Genomic DNA, 20379 nt, shown 5'->3' with positions numbered 1-20379 from the left:
TTTTGCAAGTTTTACATGCAAAATTTTTTTATTGAGTTGTGGACTCCTATAGAGCAGTTACACACAATAACCAGCACAGAAAGCTTTCTAGATCTTCCAGAATCTGCACCTATTCCAGCTTTATTTCTTTAGATTTCATGCTTACTGCAAAAACGGTCTATTTTAATTTATTCCACCCACAGGGCACGCCTACTCTGCTGAAAAAGAAGAAGAAGAAGTGGTGTATTCCACATTTGAAAATTTGAAGTTGCAAACACGAAGAATAGAAAAATGCAATCAAGGTTGTGTGAGTGAAAAGAAAATGAGAACATTCCAGGTTTTTGGAGTGTGTGAGTGTGCTTGGGCTGTTTCCCACACGACTGAATGGAATTGCACCAATTTCACGTTGTGGTTAAATGAAGTCCCAAGAAGTCTGGAATCACTTCAAGTGAACTTGGGAATCTGGAGTGTTCCTCTTGAAAGCTTTTGTCTAAGTGAGCCTATCACTGAAACACAAAGGAATAAGAAAAGTCTTTCACAAGATGGAATGTTGGTCTCAACCAACCTCATTGCCTTGTTTTCTTCTCTTCACCTTCCATATCGATGCTTTCCTTCATCTTCATGGTAATGGTGTGCAACACAACATGTCAGTCAAATTATCAATGACATAACACAACGATGTTGGCATCAACACATGCTTTTATAAAGCAATCAATACTTTTGAAGTACATGTTAATTGGTTCCAGGCCCGACCGCGATAAGAGAAAGTAGGGTTCAATATTAATAAATGGAATATTTTGGTAATTAGAGCATAGAAAACCTGCTTATGACTTTCTAAATTTACTATAGAGTCCCGTAAAGATGAAATAACACCCCTATAGTCACCTTTACCAAGTTATTATTCTTTGTTAACACCACATTGGTAATGCACAGGCTATACGATCACTGCAGGGATGGTCACCAGCCAATCACAGGGCACATATAGACAAACAACCATTCACACTCACATTCATACCTATGGATAATTTGGAGTCGCCAATTAACCTAGCATGTTTTTGGAATGTGGGAGGAAACCGGAGTACCCAGAGAAAACCCATGCATGCACGGGGAGAACATGCAAACTGGTGGAATCGAACCCTGGTCCTCCTAGCTGTGAGGTCTGCGCGCTACCCACTCGTCCGCTGTGCCGCCCGCCTAGAATGTTTTTCTTCTCAATTTAAAATAAGGTGTCAAACGGAGTGGGTGAAATTGACAAAGTAAGAAGCTAAAAACTTACCACTTCCACATGGAATGAGAGTAGAAACACAGCAAAAGTGGACAAATAGTGCAAAAGGGGGTAGTGTACTGTAACTACAAAACACTAACATGTTGATATTACGAATAAAAACACAAATATTTGCCTTTAAGGTCACTTTATCTTTTAAGAGACACAAAAATACAGTAGTTAATGAAGACCTAATGAGGAACTAATGAGTACTAGTTAGGCTTAGGGTTATGTAGTAGGTTCAGTCATTATTATTATTGTAAAGTTACTGTTTGAATGTATATGTATGTAAAAAGTATGTATATGTTGTCTTTTTATTATCTGATGTAAATAGACAAAGATAGGTTATTATTATTATTTATTAATTACATATTTTTGCAGGTCTGCGACTGTCGCATAATTTTTTGAGCTCCTAAAACAACACTTTTGTGTTCCAGGAGGTGGGCCAAAACCACTACACATTCATAGGGGGACCCAAAGGTGGCCAATTTTAGTCCGTTTTTTTCTCTGTCCGGTAGGTGAACCAAATTTACCTCGTTACATTCATCGGGGGTCCCAAAAGTACGAGTAAATTCCTCACACATCAACTTTTAATGGTGGCATCAACTGGAGCTCCATAATCCCAGGAATGTGTCACTTTGTGCTCACGGGGGTCTTTGTGCGGCCCCTGAGAGCGATGGTCCGTGAAGTCATTAATGAAGGTGTTGACTCCAGATCCAAGATTAGATCGTTAGAGAGCATTGTGCTCTTGGCAGGTGTGTTAATCCGGTAAGGCTGCGTGCTGACCTCTAGACCTGGACCACGGGGGTACTGGACTGCCTCTCAAAGACCATTATATCCACTTGGGTCTGTCAGCATCATGGTCATTACGTTCTAAAAGAGATGCTTTGTTCCTCTCTAGGTCAGTCCATATGTCTTTACCTCAAGGGGGGCAAGTACTTTATAAGTTTACATAGAATAATACGTACATTGGCTATTTTGTTTTACAGCTTCTGCTGGGTGCCCCCACCCAAAAAGGAGAAAAAAACAAACCAGCAGTGTTTGATGGGTGTATTTGTTGTGTATCACTTACAAACTCATTAAGATGAATTCACCAAATTATATTCTCTTTTCCGGGCAGCACGGTGGTCTAGTGGTTAGCGCGCAGACCTCACAGCTAGGAGACCAGGGTTCAATTCCACCCTCGGCCATCTCTGTGTGGAGTTTGCATTCGTCAGTTTTCTCCCACATTCCAAAAACATGCTAGGTTAATTGAATGTGAGTGTGAATGGTTGTTTGTCTATATGTGCCCTGTGATTGGCTGGCAACCAGTCCAGTCCACCTCACGCCCGAAGACAGTTGGGATAGGCTCCAGCATCCCCCCGCGACCCTTGTGAGGAAAAGTGGTAGAAAATGAATGAATATTCTCCTTTCCATAAAAAGAAAAAAAAAGTGACCTTTGCTTCGGGGGGGAATGGCAAGAACAATGTGAGTCAACGCCCCTCATTTATCTCCTCGCGGGGAGGGACGTCTTCATGTATCATGGCCATTTTGTTGTGCGGATTGTGTTGCAGCACCACAGTGGGTCACGCCATATCTCCCTTTCAAGCACTATAGTGGAGACGTGAACAGATTATGTTGCATCGTCAGGATTATAAAGTGAAAGGAAACACAGGTTGCTACTTGTGTTTCCTTGTGTGTACACAGTGACTACATTTGAAGTCTTTTTTAACCCACTTCTCACCCAAAGACAGCTGGGATAGGCTCCAGCATATCCCTAGTGAGCCTAGTGAGTATAAGCGGCCTATAAAATGCCACTAAAACATACATGATGTTCTGAGTACTACCTCCTGATTAAGATACAGCCATAGGGAAGAGTGTATTGATCACATGTCAACAAATAAGCAGTAGAAATCAACATGTTTGTGTATTTAAAGCAATAATCTGTAACAACAGTCATTGCTCTGCTCCAAAGATCATGCTTTAAAGCATTTTTCTCATAGCGGTGGAGCAGCCAGTACATATTTCATCTATTCAATAAACCCATCCAAGTTTACTAATCTGAACCACAGCACCTCCTAGTGGTCACTTAGTGTGGGTTTCTTCGTTACAGTAGAAATGTAGAAATGGAATGCTTTGAATGGAAAAATACTTTGCATTGCCATATCTGTTGTTTAAAAAAAATAAATGTAGTGTTCATGATAAAAGTTGAACTAGAGCAGCTAAAAAGTAATAAAAAAAATAAATGGTGTGGTTTCTTACAGCAAACAAGAGGCTCCAGCACTATGTGACATCTTTATTGAATGACTTTTAAAACAACATTTTTCCAAGCGTTGCACAAAAAGATTGAGAGCGCACAACAGCCTGTGCTCTGCTTTAATATTTTGTCTGCGGTAGGAGCGTAACATCACATATCACATCCAGCCAATGACATAAGAGAACACATGGAGGTCCTGACACTAAAGAGGTGAGACGTGATGATTTTCTCCATGAGCAGTCTTCCACCCTACCCTCCTTTTTCCTTAAGCCACCCAGGAAAGTCTAAAAATAGATGATTGGTGAAAGAAAACATTGATACCACAAGAGTGCTCAGCCAAACCTGACAAATTAGGGTGCGACATTGTAAATAATAATAATAATAATAATACCATAAATGTGTTTGCTGTCTATATTCCAAAATAAAAATAAATTGCTTTGGTCAAGTAAAAAAAAAAAAAAAAAAAAAAAAAAAAAAATCAAATAAAAGTGAACCCTTCCTTTGAGCAGTCTTACGTCTTCCAGTCCACCACGTTGTTGGCTCTCTAAGGCTGCAAAGGAGGTGTCAAGGCAATATGGTTATGGTGCCCCTTAGCACTCCATGCTGCAGCATGCTGGGAGTCGGACGAGAGGGACAGTCATGGGGCAGGGAGGCGTCCTTGTCGACGGACCCTACCCTCAGACAGCGGGGGGAGGTACGTCGGGGTCAGGCTCGTTACTGTAGTTGTTGCTGTAATGATTCCCACTGGGTGGGAGGTTGGGCAGGATGTCCAGCTCGTCCACTTGGGGGCCCGGGTGCATGACAACCAGCTGGTCCTGGGGTATGTCCGCCGCTGCTGCTGCCAGGTTTGTAATGGATTTCGATTTGACGCACTGGAAGTCCACATGGCGGCTCTTGCCCTCCTCTTTCTCCCATGACATGCGGATGAAGGGCCTCTGGACATAGTTGTAAATGACCTCTGGGCGACCTCCTGGACGTTTCTTCACCTTCTCCTTATATGTGGGGTAACCTGGAATATGGATAAACACATTTATATATATATATATATATGCTCTGTATTCCTACATTATCCAATGACATCCGAGTTGAGACATATTCCATTAATCCATTTTCTGTACCGCATGTCCACATTCGGGTCGTGGGTGGCCAGAGCCTATCCCAGATGACTGTTTATTTAATACTGCGGTTTAGTTTGCAGAATGTTTCCTCATTCCGAGAGTTGTTTCTAATAAGTTGTACTTCTCAATAAGGTAACTAAAATATACGCACCCTCTGTATGGTACAGTGTAGTCAGACTGCCAATACAATGCTTCCCAAAAACAATAGCCATGTTTTCGAATGACGTACCAGAAAACAGTGTATACATGGAAAGGAATATTCCAATCTCCTGTCTACATGCACCGCTATAATCAGAATATAGTCAACGGGGCATGCGCAGTAAAACATAAACATCACGTGATTCATCAAAGATGGCGGACGAGAGTGCGATTACCACGGTTGTTGGGACAGTTGCTACACTTTTTTTTAAAGTAGCAACTTGAACATTCCGTTATTTTAAAGTTTGTATCAAAAACGAACTTTCCGCTGTAGTCCAGTGATGACTCCTCGCCGCCATTTTCAAAACCTGAGAGACGTCTTGCGTGTTACGTCACAGCTGAGCATGCGCTGAAAGAACGCACCCGGACAACTTTCCGATTGAGCGGGTACAAGATACCTCAATCGGATTGGGGAAAGGAATATCCGATTATATATTCATTCGGATTGGCACTTTTCTTTAGGAATGAGGTGTATACAAAGGTTAGATTCTTTCCGTTTGAGCAAATAACCTGAATGGAATTGGAATATTTGGGTCCATGTAAACGTAGCTAATGGCAGGGGGAAACAGGCTGCCTTTAAGAAATTATACTCGCTAAGATAAACATCACATGATGTTATTATAATACAGAAGGACCACATGACTTCTTCCAGCCAATCAGCTAAGAAATGTTAAGTAAAAATGAAGACATATTACACTTCAATATAATTATTATTATGCATATAAAGATGTCCTGTAATGTACAACAGGCGTTACAATGAGTTGCATATTATTTTCATTCATATCAAACACTGCTTGATGAAATATGTTCTTATACTATTGACATATGACAAAGTTTCACTTGTACATAAACAAGCAAATCCCACATCATAGTTTTACTTCTAAATGGGATGTCATACTTTGCTCACATAAACCATCTAAGAGTGAGTATGTGAATGTACCTTCAATGCCCAGCCTTATTTTCTTTAATCCTCTCTCCTTTAAAACCGATTTGGCCACGTCTCGATTCTCAATGTACTTGAAGAATCTGTACAGCTTTGTACTGTAGATGACTGCAATGACAGGAAGCAACAGGATAGTCGCATATACGTTACACAGACATAAAGCACAGAGTGGAGCTGTATATGATGTGTACCCACTTTGAGAGTACTCCTCTCCCATCTGTGGCGGGTATTCTTCATCCCAATCGACCACATCGTCGTCGGTAAGGACGACGATGTGACACTCTCTCTCGCCGCTCTGGGCGCTCGCCACCATCAGAGGTAGAACCATTTCTTCAAGGTAGAATTCAAACTGCCGTCGAGCACCATCGTTGGACAGTTCGTGCATGAGGGCACCTGAGGACAAGAGGTCACTTCGGTCATGTCTTGTTGGATGAAGTTGCAGACAGTAAATGCAATGTGTTATTTATCTTCTTAGTACTGGGTTTAAATGGAACTACAGCTACATCTCTCCCTTCGGATGCACACCCATGTAACCTGTGTGTGTGTTTGTGTGTGTAAGAAGAAACCTTGATATTGAAAACACTCACTGAGGTCTCTGCATTTGATGGTACTGTAGTCAAAAGAGATGCATAGATAGTCACACGCCTCACGCAACTCAGGGATGGAGATTCCATCAGGACAACGAATTATGCCCGATTTGTAGTAATCCTGTCCATTAGACACAAACCACAAAGTCATTGTGTTAGTGTGAAAATCAACACATGCATGGACAAAGCTTCAAGTACATTGCAATTTTCGGTTAAGAATCCCCCCACATGGCCCATACATTTGTCAGCTTTGTGTCTTTTCCAAAACTGATTAAAAAAAATAAAGAAAGAAAAGAAATATGAATCTCGCTAAGCCGGAACAAACAGATTAAACCACATGAAAGTTATAAACACACCCCGAGTTAGTCAGCCTTTAATTATTAGCTATTTACTTCCTGGTTTATATTTGGCAAAGCAAAACATTCCTCCCTCCCTCTCAGTTCAATTACTTGTTTTCATGATTGTTTGCAAGTCATTGTGAATCATAATCCAACCATTTGCTACATTCACACTATGAACAACATGACCACAATACACCCGGGAAGCAAGCGCAAGCGCACAAACAAGTGGCTCAGCTTATAAAAACACATTTTTTGCCTACATCTGCCTTCCTTTCCCCAACGCTCGCATGGCAAAACATGGCTTTCAAAAACATATTAGGTTGGATATCTGTGACCTTAATGTTCACACTGCAGCAGTATTGGATACATATCAAGTTTATATAAACATACAAAAGAGGCCTGGGTTGCACTTGGAAAAAAAATCGGAATTGTACCATTTATGCAGGCATAAAAACAGTCACATATGAGCAAAAAAAAAATTTATTTTATTTTTTTTAAAATAGAAACTGACCTGCAGTATGAATGCAGCCCAAGTTACACAAATGAGGACCCAAAATACACGTTGGCAGCACGTAATTGAAACATTTGTTTATCAAAATATAAGTGGAACAAAAAAGTCACTGACCAGAATTGCTCGGAAAACTGTTGAACTAATTCCTTCGGCCACCTCAAACTCTCCCTTCTCATTGGGCCGTGTGAAATTATGCTCTCGTCCCGATCCAAACATTCTGAAACAAAGTAGCTGTGGTTTATTTCCAAGCATTTATAGAATATACACATACATACAAACAATGGACTTTTTGACGTTCATTCGTGGGCATCGTACCTGCCCAACATTGTATTGGGTTGTGCAGTGAAGATGGACGGGTCGACCACAAAGCGCGTGTTGTCAACGATGAGCGTAACTCTCTCTGACGTCCGAATGTTTCGGTTGCAGACAGTGGCGCCGGCTCCGCCCTCCTTTGGGTTCTCGTACACAAAAACCATCTCTCCGACTGCCAAACTTTTGAATGTTCCTTCAGTGCTGGACAGGCTGCTGTTGCGGCTGCTCACCACCCCGCTGCTGCTGGAGCCGCTGGGAGACACTCTCTGAGGTCGAGGACTACTGGGCCTTGACGATGGCCCGCCATCACGGTCCCGGTCTACATGCACAGGGACAGAAAAACAACTCATTTTTCATTCAGACAACACAACACATTGCATACTCTTTGAATGCGAAACCTAACAGTGTTTATTGGTACCTGTTTTGAATTTAAATTGTGCAGTTGTCTTGCAACTCATAGCATTTCACTGTAATATCTGGGTGCTATCTACCAACTACAAGTTAGCACCACATGCAACTCCTTACATTAGACGGACAAACACGAAAAATTGCAACGCCCCTACTAATTGTGTATGAATGCAGAAAACCTGGCAAGGCAAAATGACAAAGGAGGAAATAAACGAGGACTATAGGGCTGGTTCTTTATGACAAGAAGGTCAAAAATGAGGTCATTAAAAGGAAAGCAATGACGTCATGGCATAGCCTCAATACACTAAATAAGTGTCCAACCACATTGCTCTCCTGTCTTCCCGAGCCAACGCACACCTTTTATAGGTCATAATTTAGCATTTGGGGGGCCTCTGGGGATTCCTACCATATACTTTATCTACCATATATGTATGTATGACAATGACAGTCAATTGTGCTGCACTTTACCAACTACATTGGTCCTGTTTACACAGCAGCAGAAAAGCAGAGACTGATCTACACAAGGTATGTGCTTCCAAGCTGCAAACACAGTATTTTAGAAAGGTAGCCTTGCCTCATTTGTGGAACTGTAGATTGAATAAGTGGTAATACTATTTGACAATAAGCATGAAATATCAGAGCTAAGTTTATTCATTAAGAATTATGATTACCGTACACTTTTCACAAGCGTTACAATGCTTGTTTTAGTTGCAGGTAGGCCTGCCACGATAACACATACTTTTTTTTTCTTTTGGGTTTTGCTTTGTTTGGAGTGATTTATGGAATTGTGCTTAATGATTTTAGAATGATTCTATGTTTTTATGGAATGATTTTATGAAGTGATTATACCCTTCTTTTCTGTAAAGCATTATGTGTATGAATGGTGCTCTACAAATAAACTTGCCTTGCCCAATACTATTTTCAGCCCATAAAATAAGTGAATGAAGTTGCTTCTTGCTGCCAGTTTGTGGTATCTTTTAAATCATCAGTTACTTACACTGTGAAATAAGTGGAATTACTTTTCCCAGTTATTAGCTCCCATTGCTAATACATGGTCCCTGTTGCAACACTAGAAAAAAACGGCTTGCCAAACCCGCTGAAAATGATGTAATGATGTAAAGCAAGGTTTTACATCTTATTTACAAGTCACAATTATTTAGCATAACAAGCTTGAGCACAAATGTTCTGGGAAGTCAGACAGACAGCTGCTAAGCCTGATGCAGTTGACACGTTGGTATTCATGGCACAAAATAAGGACATGCTTGAGTATTCTAAAAATGTTGACCTAAAAATACTACTATTTAAAGTATTTTTGAGTTTCCTCTTAAACCAGGCACCCCTTTATATTTTGTTGTTAGCTGAGGATTTGAGCAAAATCAAAGGTTTGTTTGGAAAAAGATTGTATTTGACTTTTTCTGTATTTATTTTAAAAAAGAGAACGACCCTCAGCTATTTGTATAAAATGTTTTTCAATGTGCATCTTGCATGAAGCTTGAAAAAAAAACACCCTCATGTTAAGTATTTATTTAAAAAAAAAAAACAACAATAGCTTGACACAAATATTTGGCTTTGATTTTGTCTAAACTCACTTTGCGGGAAAAAAAATTGTATTATATATCGTATATCGGTATTCAACCTAAATATATCGGAATGTGGGTTTTTGGTCCATATCGCTCAGTCCTACTTGTTAAAGATCACTTCTGGTCACGTGGTGGTGACAAGGTGAAGGTGCTTTGGTGATGTCATCAATCTTGTATTGTCTACCTGGCAACGGCAAGCCGGCCAGATTTTCCCACTCTGGAAACCATTTTCAAAAAATACAGTTTCAGGTCACACAGAATACCATTCCAGTGTGGATGGGAGGCTGAAACAAAATAGTTTGCTGTTTTGACTTGAAAACATTTTCGTGTGGATAGCCCCCTAAGCGTTTTACGCATACTATTAACCTTGCAATCCAACCTACCTCGGTATCATCTCGGCTCCTTCTCATAAACCCAATATTGTGTATTGTCTCATCTCCGGAGCTGTATGCATTCCTAGCAATTATTACATAAGTAATTGCCTTAAAATAAAACTAAAAAAAAGCAACATTTTGACCCTGAAACTCCCGGAGTAAAATGTTTAAAATCTGAACTAACTGGAGGTTTGAAGAGCTTCTAAGTATGGATTGTGTTTGACCTTTAAGGTTCCACTGTATTTATGCAAATAGATTATAAATAGAAATAGATTAAACGATGACAAGCTCTGGATAATAATTTATGCACTCAATTCAGAAGCAATAACAATAGGGATGTAACCCCATGTGAGCAGGTCCTCTCCACCCCCCCCAGAAACCTCTTCTGTTGTTTGCGTGAACACTCACCTATGTTGTGTTGCCGAGTTGGTGAGGTGAGGTTACGAATGCAAGGGGTGAGCTGCCCCTCTCTCTCATGCGAGGAATCCCTGGAGCGATCGCTGGAGCGGCGTCGGTCACGTGAACGGTCGCAGCCCCCACTGGCACCATGCAGGCTCATGTTCCCCTGTTGTGCCTCCACTCGAGATGCACGGGCTTGGCTGCTGCATTTCAACACAAAAAGCTTACTCAACATCTGTCTAATAACAGAACAGTTACTTCATTGCCAGAGAGAAGCTACAAGCGCATGCACGGGAACTTGAGCTTAGCCTGGCTGTCAGTTGTATTTATCTAGTTTGTATCTAAAGAGAATGGAGTAACCTGGACTATGTCAATGTCTTTATATGAAGGTTTAATTCAAGCATGACTGATGCACAAAGAATGCAGTCGAGCTGCATTCACGACTAGGGAGAAGCAAAGCCAAAATATGGCCAACTAGAGACATCTCTAAATAAACACATTTGATCTAATACAGTTCAGTCAGGATTATGACTCTTTAAAGATAATGCTTATGTTTTTTTAAAGCAGGATCAATTGAACAATATGTTTATATTGTGGCTGTAGTTTGCAGTGATGAGCTGCCTCTCTTGAGTAGTTGTATATTTTGTCTTTCCACTTTTTCTTGTCAGGTGATATCACAGCGAGTCTATCACATACTTAATTTGTCTTTTTGTTTATGCCAGACCACAGCTCTGTATTTTTTTTTCTTCTTTTTGACACCGAAGTGGAGGAAATGTGCATTTTCAAACAGTTTGAAATATCTGACTCACTCTGACTGAATGCTCCAAATTCTACTACAGTTGTGACATGAGATCATAAGGAGGCCACAAACGGTGAATATATGAAATAATCATAAAACATCAAGGTAACCATTTCAGCATTTAAAAATAAACAGGAAATGCCTCTCTGCAAAGTCAGACAAGGACAGGACCGACAGAATGGCAACAAACATCACCAGTAAGCAAATTGATGACATTACCTCGGCACAGGCATTTTGAATTGAATGTGATGAGTCAAATGATGTAAACAATATTGAGCAGAAAGCACAATATACAGCTACGTAATCTCTGATATGCTTTCTTATGTTAAAATTGGCTGTGTTTTCTTTAAATTTTACACACATACAGGAAGGAGTCAAAAAAGCCTATACAGATCAGATTATAGCAAAGTCGGCCCACACGTGTATGCAGCACTGTTGCGGACTTCTGCTCTACCTGGTACATTTTAAAATAGATTAAAACTTGTAAAGGTTTATAAGCTGTGTAATATTTTGCGGCTCCAGACTATTTTTCTTTACAGGGAGGAGGCTAAGTTCCTCTATTGATGGTAAATGTTACTCAACCTTGACTTAGTGGTTTGCATGGTGGCCGCACAGCCAGGAATTCAAAATGTTAATCTCCATTTGGGCATGTTCTCCCCATGCATGGGTTTTCTATAAGTATAACTCGATTTTATTACACAATTTCTCATGCATTTGATAATGATATTTGAGAAGCTAAGTGAGAATGTCAAAGTGACACGCAGACATTCAACTATTTATTTTTTTATATCAAAAAATGCTTGGAATATCTTGTTGCATGATCAGATAATATACAAGTTTTGAAGAACTGCAAATAGTACAAAATGAAAAAGAAAAATAATGAATGAAAAAGGTGAAGTGCAATATTGACACACATTATCCCCAGACTTTCGCTGGCCACATAAAATGATGTGGCGGGCCACATCACGCCCCCGGTCTTGAATTTGACACATTTGCTCTTACTTGTCCAGAAGTGTGAATGTGGGTGTGAATGGCTGTTTGCCTATATGTGCCTGGCTACCAGTCCATGCTGTCCCCTGCCTCTTGCCTGAGGTCAGCTGGGATAAGCTCCAGCTCTTGCTCTTGTCCCTACTGAGGACAAGCACGATAGAAAATGGATACATGGAATATCATATCGTACAAACATTTCAGTATGGCACAGCACAGTTGTATACCACCGCAAACTACAGCCACAATAAAAACAATGTGCCAAAATGATAGATGCAATCATCGATGGTGTAACTTTATGGCTCAAACCAGAATGCTTTGTAAAATCACCAGTATGAAAAGCCAGTAATCGAATTTCCCATTTACTGGATGGTAAATTTTAAAAGGTTCTCTCTGATATTTAGCGATATAGAGCAACCTAAACTCAGACTTGCACAGAAAAAAATGCCTGACACATAAATTGCTGGAATTGCAATAACCAATAATCTGGTGCCATATATCGACGCTTTTAGATATTCCCCACTGGTGCAAAAATCATGAAATTATGCTGTGTTTTCCATAGGAGGTCTTGGGCTAGCTCACCTCGAATGTTTGCACAGTTTGCGAGGTCGGTTTGTTGCTTTCCGCTCCCAGTTTTCGGTGTCACTGGAGTTACTGTCATATGACTGCAAACTTGCTGCCATCACCCGTACAGGGGGTAGTCCGCTCCGGATGCGTCACCGTTCATAATCGGGAAGTCAACTGGATCCGTTGATTAGGAACTCCTTACAAAAATCACCGCTAGCTGTTCACAGTTAACGAACATCGTCAGAGTTCACCAGTGACGTCGACTTAAACAAAACAACTTCTTACTGACCGTCTCAAGTGTGACATATCATCTTAATAACTAGTCTATTGTTGTCAGACGAGATAAAAACCCAACTCATGGTTACCGTTAGCTTAGCGAGTTGCTAGCACACCTACCTAGCTAGCTAACACTAGCTTCCGTTGCTAGCATAAATGTACAGTACAGTAACAATACATTTGGAGATAATCTACTGGGCACTTGACCGTTCCAGCACAGAAATGATATACAGACATGGCGTGTAACATTAATGTGCCGAAAATATACAAGCATAGCTACCAAATTGGCTTCTTTCTTCGCTGAAGAGTAATCCCGACGGCTATCTTGCTAGCCAGCCACCTTCTTTCAAAACACTAATCAAACTGACGTACAACGTGACGCTTAACGCGGTGACGCGCATACACACATTTATAAGAACATTAGCCACTGAATATTTTCTTATAATGGTCTACAGATAATTCAGACAAGGGAAAATATATGTGATTGTTGAATAAATGGGTTTAATACGAAGGGTGTCTTTCTTTATATTTTGTTAAAAGTTGCTCTTTGGCAAGTCTCGCGATATGTTGTGGCAACGTGATGTGGTACGATCCTTTTTTCAAATACAGTTTTGCGACAATAAATACTGCCGTCATATTGTCTTCGACAATGCAGTCGTAACACATTTTTGAAGGTTTCAGAATAAATATTTGTTCATGTTCAGCATCCAAAATGCACACCAAGAATGGGATTACGGCAGTGCAATTGCAAACACATTAAATAATCCTACTAAAGCACATATTAAGTGAATCTTAATATATAAAAATATTTTTAAGAAGAGCTTTTGAATTGGTCCATAATTCCACATTTAAATACATAATTCAGTTTGGAGCAACAAAACAGGTATTGACAACAGGGAATCTCACATCATGTTTTTTTTTCCAAAAAGAATACAAACAAAATTAATAATCAACACATTATTAATGCATAATAATTATGAAACAAGTAAAAAAAACACAGTGGTTGCTTGTGCAACTGAATACAATAAATAAACTGCTTAATGCAATACATACATTAATAAATTAAAAGTAAAAAATATTATTTGCAGCAGACAATGAAAATATATTCAATTCAAATTTTCTTTTTTGACCCAATAATGTCATTTGGGAAGATATTTTTCATATTGATTGATGACAGTCCATGTTGAGGTTTGACACTGGTGACCATAATGTCCTTTAACTTTTCTTGGAGCCATTCCTGTCTCTCTCCCACTTGTTTGTGTTCCCGAACATTGTGCATTAACTGTACCTCGCTGATGGTTCTTTTTCTGTACACAAAAATATCACAGTGTCACTGTGAGAAAAAGATGAATAATAAGCAATGAGTGACTTTTTTACTTTTCAAAAGTGGGTGAAATTGAAGATATTACACACGGTTCAAGTTGAAAATGAAGTACAACATTTACCTGAGCGGTTTAGCATCTGTGTTCAAACTTGAAAAGATGAGTATTAGAATGGCTGTATCCAAACAACGTAGCACAAACATGCTGATGATCTGATGATCTGAAATGAAATGAAATTTTTGGGTTATTGTTTTGCCTTTTCATATAAAAAAAATCTGAAAAGTTGGGATACTATTTATACTACAAACAACACACTATATTAATGTCTTACCAGATTTTTTTGTCCTTCTATCCAGGAAATGATGTTTTTTTTGATGGAACTGGACAACATGGACAAGACAGAGGCCCCAAACTTGCTGATCAGTCTTTTGGGAGGGGTGGGCTTCTGCCCTTTATATATCCACACACAGCCTAGCCCTCCCCTGGTCATCGATGAGCAATTTCACTGTTGATTCTGATGTCACTTTACCAATGCATTGATGGGAACGGCCATCCATCCTCGTGACACCACCACCACTACTCACTACTAACTCAGCTTTCAACACCTCTGCCCCGCACTGCCCCGTGTCCTCGCTCTGCTTTTGGTCCCGGTCTAGTTTCACCCTTCATTTGAAATAATGCCTCTCATTAGCGCATCAAATACTCAGTGAAATACTTTCATGGGGTCTGTGGTTGGCTATGTGTCACACAGTGGGACTGAAGTGTAAAAGTATACCCTTTGAAATGGTAGTGACTGTCACTTAAATTTATTAGCAACGCAATTCATTTTATGGCTCACGCTGCATACTGTATGCATGAAAAGGTCATGAAGAGGTGCAAGGGAACAGGCCAATGAGGCAAGGCACTGATGACTAATGCACAAGCAACTCAGTCCGCTTAACCCTTCATATACTCTCATCAAAATACTTGCAATTTTCATACTTCACCCCGTTTTAGACCCTAATGATACCATCACAAAATGCTTTCTCGTACAAAAAATAATATACTGTAAATGTCATTCCAGGCTCAATATATCGCCATCATAAAACTTTTATGAACTGTGCAGACAATGTATTAAGTAACATAACATTTCAACGTTCCTGTCATACAAGTATAAATAGAAGTTAACCACTGTACAATAACACTAAAACAACTTCTACCTACTCACCATTTTAATATATCTGATAAGAACATAATAGGGAGAACATATTTGCAAAGACAGGCTGCACTAAATCTTGCACTAAATGCAACTTTTATGGTTATAATTACACTTTTCATTTTTGCCATCACTTATATTCTTCCATAGTGGCATCATAAAAAAGAAAAACAACTTTGTGGAGTTAATTCCCTAGATGCTCACTGAGAGTATAATGATAGTTTGATAGATCACAATAGATCATGATAAGCTCCACTTCACATTGCTGATGACTGAATGAGTGCCTCTGCTAGTTGCAGCCAAGTAGTTCACTCTATCTACATACTGCTGGTTTAAAAATTTAATTTTGGGGACAGAGCCAAACTAGAGAGTCAATCTACAAATGGTCCATCTACAAATATGAGGAAACAATTGTACTTTAATTATGTTTTATGTTAATTTTATGTTAACACGGTTCCTTAAACACACAAGTCTTCTGCAATGGTTGAAAATGACCTTGTCACAGTGTCTAGTGGTGCATTAGGTAACCACCAATGACATTTTCTAAATGTGGCAAAGGAATGGAACCACCATTAGTGATGAAAAAGACAGCACATTGCCTTTAATGCTGCATCACATTATAAAGCATTTTATAAGTTGTGTTTTATTTGTTGCCTATTCTGCAATATTGACCTCATTTATGAATTTTGTAGCAATTTTACTGCCCTGTGTCTATCTCGAGTGGACTACATATTTTCAAACAAGTGTAGTCTACCCCACTGAGCCGCTTTGGTTAGCTCATGTGTTCACAATGTGAGCCATGTCAGTTATGGTATGCTGCTGGTGTGCAAGAGGACATGACAGGGAAGGATGTAAAGAATTGCATGCAAATCATTAGCTTGGGTCACCCGCCAGGTCACAAAGAAAGTAAAGCACATAACACACCTGCTAATCAATATCTTTCCCAAATGAACAAAATAGAAAAAAATATAATACAATATGTTTTAATAAACTCCATGTAATTTACATTTAATTGTATGTGCTTTTTAAAATGTATATTTTTCCACCTGTTTTGGCAGGCATTGTGTGTTGAATGTGTAACGATATGGATGCTTTCCTTTGAAGTCTATATATAGTGTTACTTTTTTCAGAAAAATGAGGTCACCACCAAAATATCATGTGATGAAATGGTGTAAATTTAGACATGACATCATCCCACCTTTGCCTGTGAGACCAAACAAACACACAACATCATCTAAGTCATACCTTTTGGATCACAAATGATTGTTTTTATAGGCGGTTCCAATCCAGAGCACTCATAAATCAATTCAATGGTGATGCAGCCTCATCTTTGCAGCGTGCCCACTGTTTCATCGTCAAAATCTAGGCTTTATCCCAAATCTTGTAAAGATATGCAAGTCTTGTCAGAGTGGTTTTATGTGAATACTCGCACATCAATCCGTCACATGCTCTTGATATGAACATCTGACTACCCAGCACAGGTGGTGCTGGTGTCAAGTTAGTAGTTAGAATCTCATCACTGTGCTGCACATCTCTGAGTCCCACCAGATAGACGGCACCGCACTGAACATTCCGTATTTTGGTGTTCTTCAAATGGGGCACTACAATGATTTGACTGCTGGGAGACAAGTATTCATTCAAACCAATGTTATGTATGGAAAGTACAGTTCTCCATCTTCATCTGTTATTAAGACTCAAATCTACAATGTTTACTTTTTTTTGGATCACACTCTCATAGACAAAGACATAAGCTGTTTCAAACACGACCAGTCCAGGGTGTACGCCTCTTTTTCGCCCAAAGTCAGGTGGGATAGGCTCCAGCATAATGGATGGATGGATGTTTCAAATATTCAGCCATAGTTGATGAACAGGCTTGTATCAGATTTTGTATTGATTAAAGGACAATTTTATGGCAACAAAACACCCAAAACAAAAGTGTAACATAACGTGTGAGAAGTTTCAAGCCATTTCGACATAACTGGTGAGTGGTTTGGCTTATCAAATTGTGTAACTTTCCTATCTTGACTATAGATCTTGAAATGAAATGAAATAAAATGATATGAAATGATATGAAGGCGGCACGGCGGTCGAGTGGTTAGCGCGCAGACCTCACAGCTAGGAGACCAGGGTTCAATTCCACCCTCGGGCATCTCTGTGTGGAGTTTGCATGTTCTCCCCGTGCATGCGTGGGTTTTCTCCGGTTACTCCGGTTTCCTCCCACATTCCAAAAACATGCTAGGTTAATTGGCCACTCCATAGGTATGAATGTGAGTGTGAATGGTTGTTTGTCTATATGTGCCCTGTGATTGGCTGGCGACCAGTCCAGGGTGTACCCCGCCTCTCGCCTGAAGACAGCTGGGATAGGCTCCAGCACCCCCCGCGACCCTCGTGAGGAAAAAAGCGGTAGAAAATGAATGAATGAATGAAATGATATGAAATGATATGCCTTTATTCGTCCCATATGCCTTTATTCTTCCAGCTGATGATGTCTATCCTGTGCCAGAAATTAGCAATTTTTTTCTTGAATAGATGCAACATTAATCCTAGAGTTCAAACTCAAACAGCAAGAACATTTGCCCATGATGTCATGACATTGCCCTGAAAGCAAGGGCTTGCAAATGAATGCTGTGATGTAATAACAACAAATGTTGTCCCTGGAAAAAAAAATGTTTAAAACATCCATCCGCCATTAAAAACCCTTTTCAAATTATAGAACATATTGAGTAGGGATTGGTTAGTATTCAACCACAGGGGGACGCTGTTATCCAACGGTTTAGTTAAAGCAGGGCCAACCTCAACTAAAAAAAATAATCCCCTACATCAGTGGTTACCAATCTTTTTACAGTCATCAGACCTAAAGCCTTGTGCTCCCCACTCCCACACACTTAAAAAAAACATAAACCTTATTATGTTAATTAATTGAAATATTGAAGACAATTCATTGGTTCATTTATTTTATAGTAATTCTGGTCCAAAATGTGTATTTTGAATTCCTAATAATCCTACATAACATTTATTCCACTATGGTGTTGGCATCCCAATTTAATTAGACTCAAAGGGGAGCTATTATGCTTTTTCCACTTTTCTGACCTATAAATGTTGTTAGAATGTTGTATTATCATGTTAAACAATGCCAAAGTTTCAGATGATGAGGTTTGCCCATTTGGAAGTGAGCCCTGAAAAAAGTTTGGGATGGATCTTCAAAAGGCGCCATAAAACTGATCCTTTGTGATGTCACAGAGGGGCGGACTTCCATATATGGCCGTGTCTTTATGCCAGATAAGCGCTCTGCCCTCCCCCAAGCTCTGCTCCTCTGTTTACTTGCTAGCAAAGCCACATTTGTTTACAATTCCTAAAGGCGCCACCATCAGGCACAAGTGGTTTGAATTCCCGATTCCCTACCAGCAAAAGAAATAATCTGGCAACAGTGTTTCACAAACTTTGGACTGTCCAGTCTCTACTTCCGGATCGGATTCGGGATCCAATACATATGACTGTATGTTAAAAGGTGACATTTTAAAAAGATAAAACGCCATTTATTATCAACTCTTATTATTATCAACTCCTGTAAAGTTAGTGGCACAAACCGGAATGTGACCAACCACAGCGGAGTGGGTGTACCTGGAGACGGGCTGTGGGTGGAATAAATTAAAACAGACCGTTTTTGCGGGAACCACGAAATGAATAGGCGCACATTCTGGAAGATCTAGAAAGCAGGTTATTGTGTGTAACTACTCTACAGGAGTCCACAACTCAATACAAAGGGCATATGCATGTGTGGTTGTGTTTGATGTGATTGACAAATGCCCCTGAGTGCAGTGGCAATTTGTGTCCCAGGACTTACGTGACGCACCTAAATGCACCATTTTTAGAAAAAGCTTGAGTAGCACTGACAGCAGTTTGCTAGTTTGGATCCGGATTGTTGAGTATGAAGAGTCCATTATCTGAAACGTCAATATAAATTAAATCTTAATGCACAAAGTAATCATTCAGACTTATTTGTTGCTATGATGCACACAGAGCAAAGAACACCTTGCCGCTGTCTCCTTCCTGCTGCAGTCTCTTCGCACTCTGAGGTGTTCAGCCGCACTCACAATTTTGAGTGTTAGGTGCTAATGTTTTTCATTTCTATTCACGTACCCCCTATTGCAATTGACGTACCCCTGGGGGTATGCCTACCCACCTTGGGAACCACTTGCCTACATTATAAATACAGTTTCAGTACACCGGTGCGCCATAAAGGGAATGGGTAAGGGGTTCAGTGAGGACGATTGCAAGGGCCCCCGCTAGTAAATAAGTCAGATAATGTTGCTATATGGTTGTGATTTTTTTTATATAAACAGAGAATGATTAAAACAAGCTCTTGAATTTGGTAATAACAGCTAAGGGCCCAGAATTCCTGGTGGCGCCCCTGGCAGTACACAATCAAGTTTATTGCAATAGCCATGAACAGGCAATTTGCAAATATCAGGTAAATGTGCAATTTTCTCTTCAAGTTTGAGTGTATTGTATTTCAACTAAAAAGCATGGAAATATAATTATGCTAAGATATGTTAAGCAAAGCAATATCTTCTACAGTCACAATATTTTTGAACAGTACTATAAACATGCATGTTTACTATGGACATACATACATAAAAAAGGTCTAGGATATATCTCCAAATCATATCTAAAAAATAACCAACTAACAAAATGTGTGTTTCTCTGTTGTAGAAAGAGTCAATAGCAGAATAGGCAACAGCAGAATAATTTTTTTGTCTTATCGTAGGTGTGAGTAAAGAACATTCAGCACAAATGCAGGTTTTTGGACTGATGCATATTGGATTGTGCATGTGATTTACCACATTTTCCATACGATTTGCACTCATTACATTTACATCGGAATCAGCCAGCACTCTCAACAGCAAACCAGCAATACTCATGAAATTCCTCACCATATGTGTCAAGTACTTAACATTTGTACAGATACTGCATGCAATTGAT

General features: G+C 39.7%; 2 protein-coding genes across 4 annotated transcripts in view; both read right to left on the bottom strand.

Annotated features, from left to right (window-relative positions):
• Window positions 1–3503: 3503 nt before the first annotated feature.
• btbd10b (BTB (POZ) domain containing 10b) lies at window positions 3504–13390 on the bottom strand. Of its 3 annotated transcripts, none has more exons than XM_058089677.1 (9): window positions 13160–13390; window positions 12619–12820; window positions 10260–10453; window positions 7493–7808; window positions 7292–7394; window positions 6326–6446; window positions 5934–6131; window positions 5736–5846; window positions 3504–4488 (listed from the first exon to the last, which is right to left on the bottom strand). In XM_058089677.1, exons 2-9 carry the CDS (start codon window positions 12717–12719, stop codon window positions 4157–4159), a joined length of 1476 nt encoding a protein of 491 aa, XP_057945660.1. In that variant the 5' UTR covers window positions 12720–12820; window positions 13160–13390; the 3' UTR covers window positions 3504–4156. The 3 variants fall into 3 exon arrangements, with proteins under 3 accessions (XP_057945660.1, XP_057945661.1, XP_057945662.1); XM_058089678.1 differs by having other exon boundaries at window positions 12619–12800; XM_058089679.1 differs by lacking the exon at window positions 12619–12820.
• Window positions 13391–13990: 600 nt separating this feature from the next.
• Window positions 13991–20379, bottom strand: part of pth1b (parathyroid hormone 1b) — a 112604-nt gene continuing 106215 nt past the window's right edge. Inside the window, exons 4-5 of the mRNA XM_058089781.1 lie at window positions 14325–14421; window positions 13991–14186 (exon numbers count right to left, since the gene is read on the bottom strand). Of these exons, the coding sequence (XP_057945764.1) occupies window positions 13991–14186; window positions 14325–14404 (276 nt within the window). The 5' untranslated portion in view covers window positions 14405–14421. The remainder of the gene's footprint in view (window positions 14187–14324; window positions 14422–20379) is intronic.

The sequence above is a fragment of the Doryrhamphus excisus genome, chromosome 12 (genome assembly GCF_030265055.1).
Source record: "Doryrhamphus excisus isolate RoL2022-K1 chromosome 12, RoL_Dexc_1.0, whole genome shotgun sequence".
NCBI classification, from domain to species: domain Eukaryota; kingdom Metazoa; phylum Chordata; class Actinopteri; order Syngnathiformes; family Syngnathidae; genus Doryrhamphus; species Doryrhamphus excisus.
This window is presented reverse-complemented; position numbering and strand designations above follow the sequence as displayed.

What these genes read in the sequence shown, in the direction of transcription:
- btbd10b (XM_058089677.1), bottom strand. Translation starts at nt 12,719, where the DNA reads ATGGCAGCAAGTTTGCAGTCATATGACAGTAACTCCAGTGACACCGAA. An exon ending in AAACTGTGCAAACATTCGAG is followed by an intron (nt 10,454 to 12,618) that starts GTGAGCTAGCCC and finishes GTTGAAATGCAG; the next exon opens with CAGCCAAGCCCGTGCATCTC. An exon ending in CCCAATACAATGTTGGGCAG is followed by an intron (nt 7,395 to 7,492) that starts GTACGATGCCCA and finishes ACTTTGTTTCAG; the next exon opens with AATGTTTGGATCGGGACGAG.